Source organism: Pleurodeles waltl, chromosome 3_2 (assembly GCF_031143425.1).
Source record: "Pleurodeles waltl isolate 20211129_DDA chromosome 3_2, aPleWal1.hap1.20221129, whole genome shotgun sequence".
Taxonomy (NCBI): Eukaryota; Metazoa; Chordata; class Amphibia; order Caudata; family Salamandridae; genus Pleurodeles; species Pleurodeles waltl.
The window spans coordinates 169,994,842-170,013,526 of record NC_090441.1 but is presented as its reverse complement, the minus strand read 5'-3'; the positions used below and the strand labels follow the sequence as shown (position 1 = coordinate 170,013,526).

The following is an 18,685-nucleotide window of genomic DNA, read 5'->3' as shown; positions in this document are numbered from 1 at the left end:
AGAGCCCCCTAATCGATTTCAAAACCCCAGCATGTTTGGCTGGGGTTTTGAAATCGACCCGGATATAGGCACTAAGGGGGTGATTCTAAGACTGGCGGGCGGCGGAGGCCGCCCGCCAGTCTTCCCCCGACAAAATACCGCTCCGCGGTCGCAAGACCGCTGAGGGTATTTTGAGATTTGCCCTGGGCTGGCAGGCGGCCGCCAAAAGGCCGCCCGCCAGCCCAGGGCAAATCTACCTTCCCACGAGGACGCCGGCTCTGAATGGAGCCGGCGTAGTGGGAAGGTGCGACGGGTGCAGTTGCACCCGTCGCGTATTTCAGTGTCTGCTTTGCAGACACTGAAATACTTTGTGGGGCCCTCTTACGGGGGCCCCTGCGGCACCCCCTACCGCCATCCTGTTCCTGGCGGGAGACCCGCCAGGAACAGGATGGCGGTAGGGGGTGTCAGAATCCGCCGCCATGGAGGATTCTCCCGAGCAGCGGAAAGTCGGCGGGAGACCGCCGACTTTCCGTTTCTGACCGCGGCTGAACCGCCGCGGTCAGAATGCTCGACGGAGCACCGCCAGCCTGTTGGCGGTGCTCCCGTGGTCGGTAACCCTGGCGGTCACCGACCGCCAGGGTCAGAATGACCCCCTAAATGTCTCCCACACTACGCCTACACTAGCCACCGAACCTTTGTTAATGTGAAACAAGTATTTAATCACTGTGGCCAGTTCATCTCGGAACAATATCTAATGTTATAAGCATATTAACGATTAACTTTACGAATGCGTCCCATACTCCGTGTGGAGCCATTTTCTAAGATCACAAAAGTTTTTCTGACATCCTGTACTAGTTGGGGAGGAGAATACTTGCTTTCTCCTTTCACAATAATCCCACTCTTTCTCACTGCCACCCAGTCTCCCTTCTGTATATGGCAACGTTTAGCACACATTCTTCTGTTATATTGTAAAGCACTTTTCTCCTGGAATTTCTCGACCCTAGCTTTTATAGACTCCCTGTCAACCATCACTTTTCGATTGCCTTTTAACCATACTGGACATTCCAATACTCCAGGCTCCCTACCCTTCATTGATACAAAAGGTGACACTCCTGTTGTAGAATGGGGAGTGGTGCGATACATCCACATAATTTTATTTAATTCTCTTTTCCAAGGAAGTTGGTTGGACAGGGATAATTGGATGTTATCCATGATCAATTGATTTATTCTTTCCACTAAACCATTGGCTTGTGAATGGAAAAGAGCTACTTTTTCATGCCTAATTCCGACTCTTCGTAGGTAGTCAACCATCTCTGATGATACAAATTGTACACCATTGTCAGACACTATGGACTTAGGAATTCCCTCCTCCAAGAACATCTCTTCAAAGAACTCAATAAACTCCATAGTTCTCACATGATCCACCACCTTGGTGACAAACCACTTGGAGTGGTAATCAACTAGCACAAGTATGTACCAACATTTCGCACCTAACTTGAATACTGGTCCAATGAAATCCACTGCCAATTTCTCCCAGGGCCCACTTGGAAACTTTACAGGTGCTAGGGGAGCTTGTCTTAATACTTAGGTCTTATCATTATTGGCACATGCAAAACAATTCTTCACCACATCTTCAACTTGTCTATCCATCTCTGGCCACCAAAACGATTGTCTTACCTTTCTCTTCATCATACCCCTGCCAAGATGTCCCTGATGCGTGATCTCTATAATGTGTTTCCTTATGCCAGCAGGAGGAACAAGCTGATCCCTCCACCATAACCTCCCATTAACTATACTTAACTGATCTTTGACTTTGAGATATCTAACCAGGTCACCACAGTTGTGCTCGCCATCATCTCTCCAACCATTTACCACCTTTTCCTTCACAATTTTTCGGACAGGATCAGTAGTCACAGCATCTTCCCATTCCTGAGCCGTTATAGCCAACTCACCCAAAACAGTCCCTATAGTATCTTCCACTACATCCTCTACAAACTCCTCTTCATTCACGGGCACTCTAGAAAGATAATCTGCAACAAAATTCTTACTCCCTTTTACAAATTCCACCACGAAATTGTAACTCAACACCGATAATAACCATTTAGAAATTTGTGGCGTAACGCTACCTTCAAGTCCACGACCTCCCTTGAAAATATACGTTAATGGTTTGTGATCTGTCCTCAGTTTAAAGGGTAAACCCCACAAGTAGAATTTAAAATGGTTAATTCCCCAACAACACGCCAGGGCCTCTCTTTCAATGACAGAATATGAGATCTCAGCACCTTGCAGCCTTCTAGACGCAAAACCAATTATGCGTTCCTCACCCTCCTTAACCTGTGTCAGTACAGCTCCAATACCCACATTACTGGCATCAGTGGTTAAAAAGGTTTTGGCATTTGCATCGAATATACCCAGAGTATGAACTTTCAAGATACAGTATTTCAATTTTTGGAAGGAACTTTTACAACTCTCATCCCACTTGTACGTTACACCTTTTTTCAAGAGCATTCTTAGTGGTTCAACAATCTCAGTAAAAACTTTCACAAATTTTGAGCAATATTCTGCGAGCCCCAGAAATGACCTTAACTCATCTTTTGAACTGGGTTCAGGCGCATGTTCAATTGCAGATACTATACTCTTTTTGTGCCTGATACCATCCTTACTTATGGTGTGTCCTAAATACGTCACCTCCCTTTTCCGAATTTGACATTTTTCTCTCTTAATTGTTAGTCCATTCATTCTTAACCTGTGCATCACTTCCAGAAATAAAAGGTCATGATCTGATTCACTCTCGCCCACAATCAGTATGTCATCCTGAAAACATAATATCTTAGTCATATCACCAAAGATTCACTCCATTATCCTTTGAAACACCGCAGAGGCAAGTCCAAAGGGCATCCTCTTATACCGGAAAGCCCCCAACGGAGTCACAAAGGATGTCAAATGTCGCGAATCCGTATGTAGGTTTATCTGGTGGTACGCAGAAGACATATCTAAGACAGTAAATACATTCCCTTTTGCTCTTACTGACAACATTTCTGCGATGTTAGGCAGTGGTTGCCGGTCGACCAATATGCACCTGTTGAGATCCCTAAGATCTTTACATAAGCAAATCTTCCCACCCTCCTTTGGTGCTACCACCACCGGAGATAACCACTCCGAAGACTCTATGGGTTCGATGATGTCCTCTTTCAACAGTTTTTCCAACTCTTGCTTCAAAGGTTCTCTCATTAAATTCAGAATATTTCTTACTCTATGAACCACAGGTGTAGCGCTCTTCTTCAATATGATTTTATGAAAAAACCCTTTTAGAAAACCTAACTTTTCAGAAAAAACCTCTGGAAACTTAGCAACCAAGCTATGTTGCAATGACTCAGACACCACTCCAATGTCCACAACCCTGGTAAGTAATACCGGTTCCTTTGCGTTGGGATTTAAAATTATGCAAAGGTCTTTTTGATGACGCCAACCCAGCAGATTTGTTCCATAGTCCGTGATATACACTTTTCCACGAATGACCCTTCCTTTGAAAGAGATTGACATCCAGCGCATTCCAAAAATTTCAATTCTCTTTCCAGCATAACCACGAATGACCCTTCCTTTGAAAGAGATCGACATCCAGCGCATTCCAACAATTTCAATTCTCTTTCCAACATAACCTACAGCTTTTATGTCAGGGACAAGTTCTTATCTGCTGGGTCCATCCATTCGGAATCATACACTTCTCTAGATATGAGAGTAAACAAAGTTCCCGAATCCACTAGAAGCCTGACCCATACATTGTCCAACAATACTTGGGCATGAGGCTTCTCTAGTACGTCTGCACTCTCCCTTTTTACCATTTGAACTGGTGCTCCGTCACTGTCTCCAGGACCTACCGCTTCATTTACAATCAAAATGATGTCTTCCATTGTCTCACATACATCTTGTACTTCCTGTATGGACTTGCTTCCTGCATTGTGTTTTAATCTACAAACTTTGGCAAAATGTCCCCTCTTACCACAAGTACGGCAAATAGCATTTCTAGCAGCACATGTTCTACTGGGGGCTATGTGCCCAGGGGCGTCACAACGGTAGCATTTTATTACTCTCCATTCCTGTGTTCTACGTTTCTCCTCAGTATTTACTTTCATTGCTTCTGAATTCTTAGTCGGCTTGTTCCACTCCACTTTAACATGCGGATCATCTTTCTTTCTGATTTCTGTTAAAATTCCTTGTTCCGTCTCCTTAGAAACTTATTCCATTTCTTTTAACCACACAGCTGCATGCTCCATCTCTTTAGCAATATGTATAGCTTCCTCCAAATTCGGATCTTTCACTAGTAATTTCTCGCGTATCCTTTTATCATGTGCACACCTCACTATTTGGTCCCTTATAAGAGAATCTAATAATTGATGAAATTCACAAGATAACACTAGACCTCTCAAACTTGCCACATATGACGCAATATCTTCATCTTTTCGTTGTACCCTTGAAAAAAACTTGTGGCGTTGCAATACAAGATTAGTTTTTGGTGTGAATTGTTCATCGAGCATTTGTACAGACATGTCAAAGATATTAGTAGGTTGCCCATCTCCCATTCCCAGAGATACCTCTGGTAAGTTCTCGTATAGCCTTCTGCCCTCAATACCAAGATGATGCAACAAGATAGCTTGTCGCCTTGGGGGAGCATACCGGTCACTACCTATCGCCAACATATAGGTATTAAAAATCTTCTTCCACTGCTTCCAGGGAATAGGCGGGTCTCCAGGAGTTGCCAGGAATGGTGGAGGTGCAGATATACTTTGGTCTCCCATTTCTCCGGCTAGTATATATATCTTTTTGCTTTTTTTTTTTTTCTATTGAAAATTAATTTATACTTTACTATACATTAACTTTACATATTTTACACTCTTTATTTATTTATCTTTCTTTTCTTCTCCACTGCCCCTTTAAGTGTAATCCTGGTCTGTAATCTCTTATTGTGTAGTCCTTTCTTAGTTTCTTTTATTGCCTTTGCAAATGTAGTTCTTCTTCAGTGTCCTCTATTGCCTCTGCATCCAGATTGTGAGGATCGTTATGATCGTCTGAGCGTCAGGAGCGTCGGATCAGTTTTCTCTATAAAGGTATTTGTGTTAATTTAATTTGTTTTATGCAGCGCGTTAATCGAAGCGCGCGCAATTCACTGAACTTGTGCAAGTTTGACTTGTTTTTAAGAAAGTGGAACGTATACACGCAATGCCGCAGTCACTGACACCATCATTGGCAGCGCGTGTGTGGAGCGCACGCGATGAAGTACCGTTGAAAACTTGAAAACAATTATGTTTTCACGCGCAGTAAACGCGCTATGCGAATTCAAAAGCACGGTTCTTTAAAAGTCATTAATTATTATTGGAAGTTCAGTATCAGCCGAAAGGAATTGTTACCTTTGGGTTCAAGTAGATTCTAATAAATCCAGGAGTGAAGGTGTCCTTAACCTGTCTCCTGCACAGGTCACTTGTAATCTTCAGCGCCTCGTTGCCAATGTAAAGATTAGTTCCTTAGAAGTCCGTTCTTTTGTCACAAGTTTATTTTCTTTATTCAGATACAAGAAATCACGACACCTTCAGCATAGCCACCGATCCAACCTCCCTTCTCTCCGCTCTCCTTGTCCGTCCCTTCATTCCATTCTTGACCTCAGCGTTACCTCATCACATTCCATATTCCAGGGGAAACATGTCCCAAGGAATAATGGAAGGTGACATCATTACAGTAGGTCTCTCAGTTGTTTCTTCTAAGCTATGAACTGTCTCCTCGCCTCCTGTACCTGCAGTGTGAAGTCCGGATACAGCGAGACTGTCATGCCTTTATAGTGCAAAGTTTTCAGTTCCCTAGCACGGCTCAGAGCAGCGTCACAGTCCACATAGTTCAACAGTCTAGCTATAATAGGGTGTGGAGGAGCACCCGGAGGCGGCAGGTCGCCAAGGATCAATGGGCTCTGTCCACGACAAAAATATCAGAGAAGGTGGTGCGTCCCAACAATTGCACCAGTAAACCCCTCCATATTGTCAATCGTAGTAGACTCTGCGACTCCCACTATACGTAGGTTGCTTCTCTGGGACATGGCCTCTAAGTCATCTACCTTAAGGCGTAAAGAGTTTAACTCTTTGTTCAGCTTAACATGACCGTTGGCGAGCTGTGTCTGTCCATCATCCACTTCTGACACCTGCCTCTCCGATTGATCAAGACGCTCCGCATGCTTATCCAGGCATTCAGTCATTCTGTCCATGCAGTTTGAGAGGGAATCTATCTTGCCGTCAATCTGGGTTAAGCTGTGCTTCATTACCACCAAAATTTGACGCAAATCTTGTTCCACACCGAGGGCATATCAGGCCCCCTCTCCGATCCAGGCTCCACTCCATCACCCGCAGGGCTACTCGACTTGCGGCGGTCGAACTGAAGCTTAGCCTGGTTCTTGTCTGTCTTACCCATTTTGCGCACTCTGGAGGACATACGTCACACAATACTGGGGTGGTAGGGTGCAAGATGCTCTCCCCGTCGCCACCTCTGTAGCGACCGCCAGCCGAGATCAGTGTCACCCCTGGGCAGATAAGTGCACCTCCACAGCCAGTCCCCTCACACTCTGGTCTCCCCACATCCCGCCAACTGGGCAGCGCAGATCAGAGTGCCCCAGGTCTTCAGCCAGGATTGTGACACAGTCTAAGCCTCCGAGGGGTGCAGGTGAGTCCACGCATCCAGTTCTAGGGCATAAACAGCACCCAGCCCCGGGTCCACACAGTGCAAGTGATCAGAGCGCAGGGGGGCCCAGAGTCAGCTCCAACCAGCAGGCAATCCAGTTTCAGGGCCTATAGTTGTGCTACGTCCGCGCTACGTCCAGTGCCACCTGCTCAGTTCAAATGGGATATTTCCCTGCGGTCCTGGTCTCATCCCAGCAGCCCCGTGACTCACCAGCAGGGTGGCCGCGACGGGCCCCCAGGGCGCGCACTCCACAACCGCCAAGGCACCAGGCCCGCCGCACGTCACAGCTCTCTCCAGGGACACTCCAGCCTCTAGTCTCTTTCCTGGACACCTCCCCTCACAGTCAGGCCTCACAAATCTCTTCGGGCCGTTCTGCAGCCCTCCAGCTGTAAGTTCGCACCTAACCTCCAGTGCGCTCTCCCCAGGACCTCCGGCGCACCGGGCTTCACCGCTCGGCACAACACACACCCAGGCCGCTCCAGTCCCCAGTCTCCTCCCCGGTAGCTTCTCCTCATTGTCGGGCCCCGCGTAGACCTCCAGGCCATTCAGTAGACAGGCCGCACTGCTAGGCCACACCCCTCGGGATCCTCATCTGCCTGAGCCCTCGGTCCCTGGCGCTCTTCGTCTCATTCTCCGGGTCCCGTCAAGGCCTGAGCCCACCCCGCACTTCCAGGGTGTTGTTGCCAACAGCGGCCACCCCATTTCAGTGATTTTTTTTTTTACATAAAGTAATTTTCATTACCATACGTTAATCCAGCCACAACCACGAACGGCCAGGCTATGTGGACAACACCTACATCCAACCAACTCTGCACTGCGCCCGTGCGACAGCCAGGCCATGCATCAACCCCTATAACCACCCAACCCCACGCTGCCCACGGCCTTCAGCCATGGGCAGTGGGAGTTAGTTGCAGGGCAGCCAACCCCTATAACCACCTGGCCGTGTGCAGCAGAGGTTGGCCGCAAGGCCTGCAGCCAACACCCCTAACCATCCAAGCTGCGTGGCCCCCCTCCAATGGCCGATCTCGGCCCCGGGGATCCCATCCCTTTGGGCTGAGCCATGTGACCTGGGAATGTTGGGGACCACGGAGGAATCTGAAGCCCCTGTCATCAAAGCCAGCTCCCCACCTCTTGTGGGAGCCGGCATTGCTGTCACAGAGTGAGTTCCCTCTCTGTGAGAACAATGTTTTCTCTGTTTCTCTGCCTGCATGTCCAAGGGCAGGGAAACAGAGGACACCTCAGCTCGCATGAAGTGAGAGCTGTTTGACAGAGCAGAGTCTTTGCTCTGACTTGGTGGGAGCTAATAGCTCCCATCAAGTCAGAGCAAACAGCTATGTCCAGGGGGTGGGCACCCCGGGACATAGCAGGAGCCAGGCCTGGGGGCTGGATGTCCCCTGGGCCATTATTGGCTCCATGAGTGGTACTGCACGGCCCCCTCCAATGAGCATGGGCCCAGGGAGATGGTGGTCCCCAGGGTTCGGGGTCCAAAACTTCCCCTCCAATAATTTATTGTATCCCTGGGGAGGTGGCGATCCCTGGGCCCCCGCACTGTATTTCAATAGAGCCCGGGGGAGTTGTTGGTCACGGGGGCAAATGTCCACCTGCACTGTATTTTAATTTAGCCCGGGGAAGTGGTGGTCCCTGGGGCTGCGGCACGGTCGGGCGGGCCCCCTGAATGTATTGCAATAGAGCCCCGGGTAGGTGGTGGTCCCGGGGGCTGCAGGGATGGGGGTGGGCACCCCGCAATGTATTGGAATAGAGCCCCGGGGAGGTGGCAGTCCCCGGAGCTGCAGGAAGCACAGCCGCCCCCCCCACACTGTTTGTGATTGGTGCCACAATGAGGTGTCAGTCTCCTGCATTGATAATTTCAATGCCCCCAGAACCTGGAACACCCAGGGGCCTTACAGAAGTGCGAGAGCCCACACTTTTTTCTTTTTTTCCCCCACTTTCGGTGGAACCATGGATCCTCCGTGACATCTGCTGAAATGTTTTTTTTACTCTGGAGGGTCCCTCTGGGACCCTTGCATCAGAGATAAGGGGTCAGGCTGTCCCTGCCTTGGCCCCTTTTCGTTTTTTAAATCTTTATTTCTGGGACTCGGCTGAAGCTGAGTCTAAACATGGCTGCCAACACTTCTTTGTTGAAGTGTTGGTAACCAATCAGATCTCAGCACAAGATCGGGAGGGTTCACAAAACCTTCACATCCCTATATTTACAAATTTGGATTTTCTTTAAATTCTCTAATACTACTGAACGGATTTACACCAAATAACAAAAGGGGTACTATCGGAACCAAGAACTACCTTTCTGCCAAATTTGTTGTAATTCAGGGCAGTAGTTTAGGCGCTATTGCTGTTCAAAATCCCTAAGAAAAAATGCATAGGGAAAAAGCATTTTGGGACCGCCCTTTTCCTGGCTCCCGCTTGATGGACCACCCCAAAACTTTCCAGACAGATACTAAAATAAATGTTTTCTTTGAAAAGGTTTTGAAGATTCATCAAACAGCGCCCAAAGTTATTAGCAAAACAAAAAATGCTTTTTCTAAAGAAACTAGGCCCTAACTATAACTACGTAGTGGCGACCACCACTAGGGAAGATATATATATATATATATATATATAGATGGATATAGATCTATATCTATAGATAAATAGACAGATAGAATACACAACGGGTAACTGTGTAACATGAGCCTATATTCCATCAAGGGTTATTGTGACATTTATATACCATGAGGCCAAAGGTCAAGTTGGTTTATAAATGTCACCTGAACCCCAAAATGGTAGCATAGGGCCATTTTACACATGTATTCTTTACATTACATTTACTAACTGATTTGAGTGCCCTTTTGCACTTTAGAAATATTTGGAGCATTTGAGCATCGTCCTCTTAGTATCCATTGTTTGTTTGAGACTGCAGATATGTCTGTCAATATTTTGATAAATGTGAAATTTTGGTTTGGAATAATGTACTAATATTTAAAATATGTTTTGTGCAGCTGTGTGAAATTACAAATATGCTTTCTAAAATCTAAAATGTGCATAGTTTTGTAGCATATTGACACTATACAGTAGGTTTCAGAAAACAAATATAAAGAAAGAAAATAAAGTGCAATGTGAACAGCGTAACATTTTGCTGAGAGAGTTCTGTGCTTGCAATGTTTATTTTCACAGACTGGGGGGATTAATTGGTAGATGCTTGAATAATGATGGGCCTGCAAGGGTAAGCTTGTCACTAAACCAGAAGAAGAAACGCTATGTTAACTTTCAATGTTTGTTTCTTATACGTTTATGAATGTTAAATATTCACAAAATGCATTGAGCTCTATGAACTATTGGAAATATTAATTTCGAGTCAAGACTTCTTTTCTGTTAAATATGAGCTTTGAAACCACTGGCAAACATTCAGTGTGAAGGTTTATCCATAAAAAGTAAATAAATACATAGAGGTGACCACTGTGTAGTATAGTTAGGACAAAGTTACCTGAGCAAGATGTGGCATAATATCCAGAGCTGCTGATTTTGGAGCTGGGGGAACCAGGTTCGAGTCTCGGCGTCGGCTCAACATCTTGTGATTCTGGACAAATCACTTAGGGGCATATTTATACTTTTTGGCGCAAACCTGCACTAGGGCAGGTTTGCATCAAAAAGCTTACTGTCGGCTAGCGCTATTCCTGGACGCCAGCCAGGTGCTATATTTATGGAATAACGCTAGCCGGCGGTAAAGCCAGGCTAGCGTCTTTAAAAAGGACGCTAGTCAGGTGGGGGAGGCGTAAGGGGAACAGGGGGTTTAGCGTGAAAGAATGACGCTAGTATGGGCAGAGGCATAAATATGCCTCTGACCATGCTAGCGTCATTTATTGACGTTAAAACCCCATGGACATGACTCCTGTCTTAGTGAAGACAGAAGTCATGCCCTCCAGCCCAATGGCCATGCCCAGGAGACTTATGTCCCCTGGGCATGGCCATTGGGTACAGTGCCATGTAGGGGGGCCCAAGTTAGGCCCCCCATGGCACTTTGTAAGATAAAATAAATGACTTACCACACTTACCTGGGATGGGGGGTCCCTCATCCTCTGCTGTCCCTTTGGTGTGGGTGGGGGTGTCCCTGGGGCATGGGAAGGGAGGGGCCCTTGTGGGCTCTTTCCATGGTATCAGACCATGGAAACAGGCCCACAGGCCCCCTAACGCCTGCCCTGACCCAGGTGTTAAATAATGGCGCTAAGCAAGCTTAGCACCATTATTTAAGGCCCCCATCCCCAGTGCTTGTTTTTAGCACAGGAGATAAATATGGCGCTACGGCCATATCGTCATTTTCTGCACGGGAACGCCTACCTTGCATCTCATTGACGCAAGGTAGGTTTCCACATCCAGAAAATTACGTTAACTCCATAACTTTGGCGCAAGACGTGTCTAGCGCCAAAGTATAAATATTGAGTTAAGTTTGCGCTGGATTAGCGTAAAAAACAATTACGCTAATCCAGCACTAAGGAAGTATAAATATGCCCCTTAGTCTCCCCATAACTACAATTCAGCGCCTTGAGACCCTCACAGGTGATTTGCAGTGCTTTACAAGTCCTGGATTTATTATTTATTTATTTTATTGTATTTTTTATTTTGCTGATAACTTTAGAGCATTTTATGAATCTGCATGAAACTTTCTCAAAAAAATATTTGTCTCACACTTGTAAAATATCATGTCAATTGGTCAAGCATGGGGCCAAGAAAAAGGGGGGCCCAAAAACGGTGTCCCATGATAAAAAGGCTGAATAGAATTACGCCAGATCTGGCAAACAGTTAGAGAGTGACTCAGAAAGCTTGCTTTTCCAGAATAGTGTAAATCCATTCAGCCATTATCAAAAGATTAAGGTTTAAAGTGGTGCTCAGGGTGCGTGTGAAGAGGTTTCAAAGTTAGATATATCTGGAAAGTTGGTCCTGCTGTGTCCCGCAGTGGGCCCGCAAAAGCGTAGTTTTAAAAAATGTGGCCTTCTGATTGGACCAGTGAGCTTTTAATCCCTTGGGACTTTTTTGTATTGGAGCTGTACTGGTACTGTGATACAGAGAACTCTGATTGGCTGTCTGGAAGAAAAATGTTGCTGCTAACATTACAGGAAGAGTCTCCCTATGGTAGAGTATAGGAAAAAGTAAATGCTTTACTTAACTCCGAAAACAACTAGTGAAAGTGATTTTGTGTCGAATAATAATGTAAGTTAACCGTATAGATTAATTTTAGATGAGAATAAAAGAAAACATGCTAAAGCACTATTAACTTGTGTTGAATTATATCTTGAATTGATTTAAATCTAATTAAATACAAATATTTCCTGAAACCCAAATTAAAAATATAAGTTTACACCTAAAGCTAAAACATTTGTTTCTTATGCATTAATAAATATTAAAAGTGAAGTATTAAATTAACAGTAATTTAATTATATTTTAGTAAAAATCAATGTTACATTAATTTTTTACATTCAAAAAGGTTACTAAAATAAGTTAGAATTTAATAATGAATATTAAATATATATTATTTTAGATTTGATTTCTTTAAACATTAATTATTCATATTTTAATTATTTTAATTAATTGTATTTAAAAGTATTTTCTATGGGGTTTTATTTTAAGTACACATCTCCATTAGTTACTAATTGGGAAGGGGGCATTGTGGTTTCTGTAGTTCGCAGTGTGTGGTGCTGCACTTATTCCATCTCTGAGATGGAGTAATTTACTACTGGCTTGGGTACCTCCTTGTGTGTAGTAACTTTATAAGTGTAATTTGCTTACTCCTTTGAGGGTGAGTGCACCCACTAGATACACAGGCATACATACAGGGTACTAGATACACAGACATACATAGAGTCACCTCGACATTCATGCTGTGAACAAGCCAAACCTGGCAATCATATCCTGTTTATATGGAGAGGACAGGAACTTCGGTGAGGTGAGGCTATTCCAGGAAAGTAATATCAGATAAGTAAATGGTAAAAGATCACCCCCTCACTTATCTAGGTGTAACATTCTCTACGCTAAAGGAAACATGAGAAAAACGTGCATGTGATTTACTTGTTTCATGACTGTATTCTCTGTGTATAAAATCTCTAGAGAGCAGGCATTCCCAAAAGCACTGTGGTACTGACAAGTGCTAGATTGAGGCAGCATTAAGAATTTACAAAAGGCTGCACCCTACGTACAAGCTAGTATGCAGAAAAAGCAGGTTTTTTTTAGCAGTATCAATGCAGTCAGGAGGAGGTTGAAAGGGAAGATAATTCCAATGTTCTTGCAGAGGCAGAAATGGCCCTGCTGCCTATGGTAACTCATTTAAAATTTGGAAAATTTAATCTGCACATTCCTTCTGATCTTAAACTACACCTTGGTGTGTAGAAAAGGAGAATCGCTCAGACGAAGGACTTATCTTTCCCTCATTCATTGGCTTATGTACCGGGTGTAAAGCTTTAAACGTTAGGTTAGTAGCCAATGCAATTTATTCAAGCCGGGCATGATGGTTTCTGATTTCTTCATTTTTAGAAATCATCTGGCTGCTGCATTTTCAACTTATTGCAATTTGCATAGGGGTTTTGCCTGTAATACTAGATATATTGAATTTGCAATAATCCAATCTGGCCCACACAAAGGTTTCTAAAATCTGGACCCTCTGAGAGCAGTTAAACAGATAATTCTTCCCAGTACCCACATTTAAAAGAACCAACTCTTTACAACAGACATTATAATTCTATTCTATTGAGAGGTTTGAGTCTATTATGTTTCCCTGCTTCCGTACTTTGTGAAGAAAGAGGTTTTTCACCCATTGAGGAAGACCAGAAATTATAAATGCAAATTAAAGTCTATCTAAAAGGCAAGAGGAACTCTGTTTTGTTTCCATTTAGTTTTAATCGATTTTTCAACATCCAAATTTGTACGCTCAGCACTTAAGCTAGACTTCTCATTGATTCTGACCAAGATATGTGTAACCCAAGTTGACTAGTAAAGTTAAAAGAACCATTCCCTGAGGCACTCAAGATGATAGTCTTTTTGTATTCGATAATCATAAGCCCAGTTCCACTTCGACTAACCGACTGGAGAGAACACTTTGGAATCAGTTAAAAGCTGTGCCACCAACACCAAGGATGTTCATACAATTCAACAAGATCTGGTGGTCCACATGCTCAAATGTTGCTGAGAAATCTTAACGTGTCTGAAACAATCAAAGATAATTGATTAAAAACGACACGCTCTGGCAATGCTATACACTGTAGTTGAGACACAGGTCTTTAATTATCCAGGCAACATAAGTCTAGAGTGTTTTTTTTATCAAGGGGAGAATTCATGCATCTTTCATTTAGATGGTACTGCACTTGTATGTAAGGATGTGTTAATAATGCTGCACTGCTGAGTGCAACCCAAGCAGAGGATCTTTATGCTATTTGGTTAGCATACTATCAAACTTATGGGCCTCCTGGTTTGAACTTAAGTCAACCGGTCTTCATCCTTTAATTAAGAGAATTGCTTAAATCTGTTTAACACTACTGTAGATACACATTCAAACTAAAAAAAGATCAGCAGAGGAACTGTTGTCAGATAGCTGAGCATTCATCTTCAATATGATCTGTTCAAACCATTCAGCAAATTGAATATGCTTAACTAAAATCATCCATCATTGAGCATAGTAGTCGTTTCCTGAGTTATATACAGTGCTTTTCAGAGCATTTAGAGTTCCGATCATTATCAGAGGTTGGGCTGGAGTAATTTACAACTGTTTGGGTCTTTTTTGGCTCTAGTAACTTTAGATGTGCAATGGGTGAATATCAATGGGCTTACTCTTTTGTGGAAGGCTGCATCTCCCTTTCTCAGCCTCCCCCCCAGACCCCTACAAAATGCCCCCTTTTCTAGCCACTCCTCAAGGTGTCCCACATTTACTACTAAGTAGTAAACTTGCATGTGTAAGGATCACCCCAATGAAAAGAATGAGAGGTAGAAGTGGAGATTTACGCTTGTGAATAGCATATTGTAGTACTTTAGTAGTACTATTGTAGTACTGGTAAATATACTAAGAATGCGGTTTGTGAAAAGGGTTCTTTGTATTTAGTTTATGCCATTTTATGGCTTTTATGTATCATAAAAAGACTGTGACTCTTCGATAATTGTTGAAGAGTATTTGTTTAGTTAAAATGGTGATCGCTTGTAGACCAATTTGCAAGTGATGACGCAGAAACGAAGGTTTTACATTTATTAGCGCATAAACGTAGTGCCGCAATAATCAAGTGTGACTTTAACCGAACTAATATAGATTGTACGGGGACAAATGTGCCCTCAGAGTAGTTCGCCAACATTTATAAGCGTGCTTTATATAACGTGATGTATTAGAATTGTACTAATCTGACATAACCGTAAACGTGTGCCATGATTTGCTTGTTTGAAATGTTTTAACTTAGCATAACTTTAGTGGAGGCTTCGGCCTAGTTGCCTTGTCTCACGGTTTAGATGCTCGTGTTTTTCTAATGTGCTAATAAAACGTGTATTCTTGCTTGAAGCTGTACTTTTCCAGTGAGATCGGTTCACATGCTTATCTTTAAGGTTTCGTGCCAGCCTGGCATCTTCTTCTTTGCTCCAAGGTCAATCTGCAGGTGCAGACAATGGAAGCTCTGAAAGTGAGTTAATTGGTAAAATGTGTTGCAACTTACGTTCCCGACTCCAAGGATAATGTATGCCTAGGTAGAAGCTTGTGAATTGTTGTTTTTGATTGGACAATTTGAAGCCAACCTATGAACCCTCCAATGGAAGACCCTACTGGATTTGAACTGTTGTTTATTTAAACCTGGTGCACAAGAAGAAAGCAGCCATTACCCATCGGCCCATTACCCGGACATTATTGCCCGTTGCAGCCATTATGGCTCATCTTGCCGACCTCGTCATTTTGCCATCTTCTACGATGCCAATTGATGTTCGACGCCATTTTGAAAGAAACTCTGATGCTTTCTCTAATCGAGAGAAAGAGACTTTAAGTAATTCTCGCCCTAGAGACTTTAACTTTGATTTGCCCCTTTGCATAAAGTAGTAGTTTTGTCCTTTTATCTTGCCGCTGTGAGGCAATTGCCCCGTCCACCCTGCCCCTTTGCCCCCGTCCCATGCTGATCGAAACCGGTACCTGTGAGACGAAGACTTCCTTGAATGCTGATTGAATTTGGTAAATATGAAAGGAAAATGTACAATTGCATTGTGTTTCTTTTTAGGTAACCAACTGCTGATTTTTGATAAGAGCCCTAGTTAGGAGCTTTCCAAATCAATGTTGCTAAATTGTTTTTGCATGAAGTCCCACATGCAGATGCTAATTTGAGGTTAGATGAGGATTCATTTGTCGCACGATGCAATTTGAGACCTTGTTATGCTGACTAATGTATGCAATTAGCCCATTACAGATTATAGTTTTAGTGGTTTGCGTTGCTATTATCGAATGCATTGTTATTCAAATGCTGCATAGTTTGCATCTTTTTCGCCGTTATGGACAGCTATTAATGTTCATTTACATATATCATTTGGTGTTGAGACACATTTATATCGTGCTAGCTTTGTTAATATAGGGAAATAAATTCATTAACTTTGAATAAACTGGTGTGGTTATTCATGGCCGAAAGGTCATGGTTCGCCGAAATGTTTTCTGGATTAATTGTGAAGTGTTATGTTGATCAGGGCATTGCTTATGTTCGTTATTGATTATTGATTTGATTAAATTGACTAATCTCGGGTGAAGAGAGCCCCACTTGGTCAAAAGATTCATCGACCCAAGAGCGTCCAAATACAGGTCATTTATTAGGACGGAACGCTCTATCACAAGGCAGTAAAATTAATAGTCTCACTCAGTATATTATTATACTATTTTAATAGGTGATTAGGGTTATTCACATTGTAATTGGAGCAGCAGCGGCTTCTCCGTTAAGGTGGAGGAGCGTTGCACCCCCGCCAGCAGAGGCAAACTTGAAAAATAAAATAATAAAACAGATTTATCATCATTGTATTTTTCTTCACCAGGCTGAGTCTTGGGGCCGGGTCATTATCCTGATGACAGGCATGGAGGAGGAGTGGTGGCACCGCTGCAAGTCCGCGTGTGGGTTTGGCTGGTCGTCTCAGGTCGCCAAACCGACATGCGCACTGAGATGTCTCCAACCCAGCTGTGTTGCCAGGTTAGAGACAGCAGGCACAAGCTCCCATCCCTGTGGGAGCGCAAATCCATCCCACTCAGGCCAATCCCAGCCAGCAGCATGAGAGCAGTGTCTGGATTGGCCGTAGGGCAGCCTGGGAGCCTGTGCTGCAGTGGAGCCAGAGGAGCAGAAGAGCAGCGATGCATCGGGAGGCATGTAAGTTATTTTTCTATTTTTTAAATTGTTATTGTCACCCCAACGCCCTCCCCACCACTTTTCCCTGACATCAGCGGCTACTAAACTGGAGTCCCCCAAACTCTCAACAGATACAGATTATTTAGTCAAATCTAAATTATGGCACTATATCAAAGGTTTTGGCAGACCTTTTATCCTCAGATTTTGTGAAGGGGGACAAAACCCCATTTTGAAATAGATTTTCAAGATGGTCAGACTATGTGATAATACCTACTGATTTAGTTGTGCATAAAACATTATCAATCCAAATCAAATGAAGCAAATGCCCAATTTGTGAGTAGGGGAAACATCTATTATATTAAAAGTAACATCAGAGTTTCTCTAACTTTTGACTGATTCGTATTTGATAGATTGTCAAAATACAAATTCAAATCACCTAAAATTATATTCTGTACAGTTGTGCAAATTAAAGTGCCTACTGGCGTACTCTGGCCAGTCAATGCCTCACAGGGGAGACTAGAGGGAGGTTTACAGCAGATAAATAAGTGCCATATTGCTTTAGTAGGATCAGTAGTTCTTACCTCCAAAAACTCCAAATCAGGATGCATGTCCTCCACTACTTCCACGCATTTCAGCATTTGTTTGACATTTAATGCCACTCTCACTCCCCGCTGTTCCATCTAACACACCATAATTAACTGGTGCCCTAAAGGTAATAAATCTCTGTACAGTCATCTTTTAACTATCTTTCCATACTTCAATCATGACACAAAGAGATCTCAAGATGACCAAATTGTGGGCCTGAGCTCCATACTCTGCCACACAGTGGGAATTGAATTAGGGTTAACCCAAGCATTATAAACTACATTAAAAAAATGAAATTTTACATTTTAATGTTGCATGAACATTACCTCAAAACTTGTTCTGTCAGGTTTTTTACTTCATTTTCTTTGGCACTCAGTCTTTGGTCAAACTCTCTGGTCACTTTTTCTAGATGTTCCTTCAGAGTCGGACATGATGACATCAAACAAAAAATGTTAGTGCGCTGTCAGCCAGAGAAATGTGGTTGCTCCACTTCATTATCATGTGATTTCAGTCAATTGATTTTCCAACACTTCCCCAGGGCAATGCTTTAGACAGATGTCAGCTGTATGAATCCTCTTCTCACTCTTTAAAACTCACTCTATAAAAGCTGTTATCTAAGACACAGTTTTGCTGTCTAAAGCAGATTATTGGTGTTCTGTGGGCTATTATCTCTGTAACCTGAAGCATACTATTGCTATTGTAAAAGAATAACTGTAGAACGTGAGACAGACCAAATTATAGCTTTTAAGTAAGTAATGTTATTTATAAAAGGTAAGCAACCATTTGACAATTTTTTTCAGCTCACATTTCAGTCAGATATTTACAGCATGCACAAACCCAACAAACTATGGGGGTTATTCTACCTTTGGAGGAGTGTTAATCCGTCCCAAAAGTGACGGTAAAGTGACGGATATACCACCAGCCGTATTACGAGTTCCATAGGATATAATGGACTCGTAATACGGCTGGTGGTAAATCCGTCACTTTTCCGTCACTTTTGGGACGGATTAACACCTCCTCCAAAGTTAGAATAACCCCCTATAATTTTCAGAATCATTTCTTCTTAAAATCAAGGTCACATT

At 43.4% G+C, this 18,685-nt stretch overlaps 1 protein-coding gene across 4 annotated transcripts in view; it reads right to left on the bottom strand.

Annotated features, from left to right (window-relative positions):
- The window catches only part of RUFY4 (RUN and FYVE domain containing 4), a 424,420-nt gene that overhangs the window by 27,584 nt on the left and 378,151 nt on the right, over positions 1-18,685 (bottom strand). For all 4 annotated transcript variants that reach the window (XM_069227078.1, XM_069227076.1, XM_069227077.1 and 1 more), the window contains one exon: positions 17,930-18,018. In XM_069227078.1, coding sequence (XP_069083179.1) covers positions 17,930-18,018 — 89 coding nt within the window. The remainder of the gene's footprint in view (positions 1-17,929; positions 18,019-18,685) is intronic.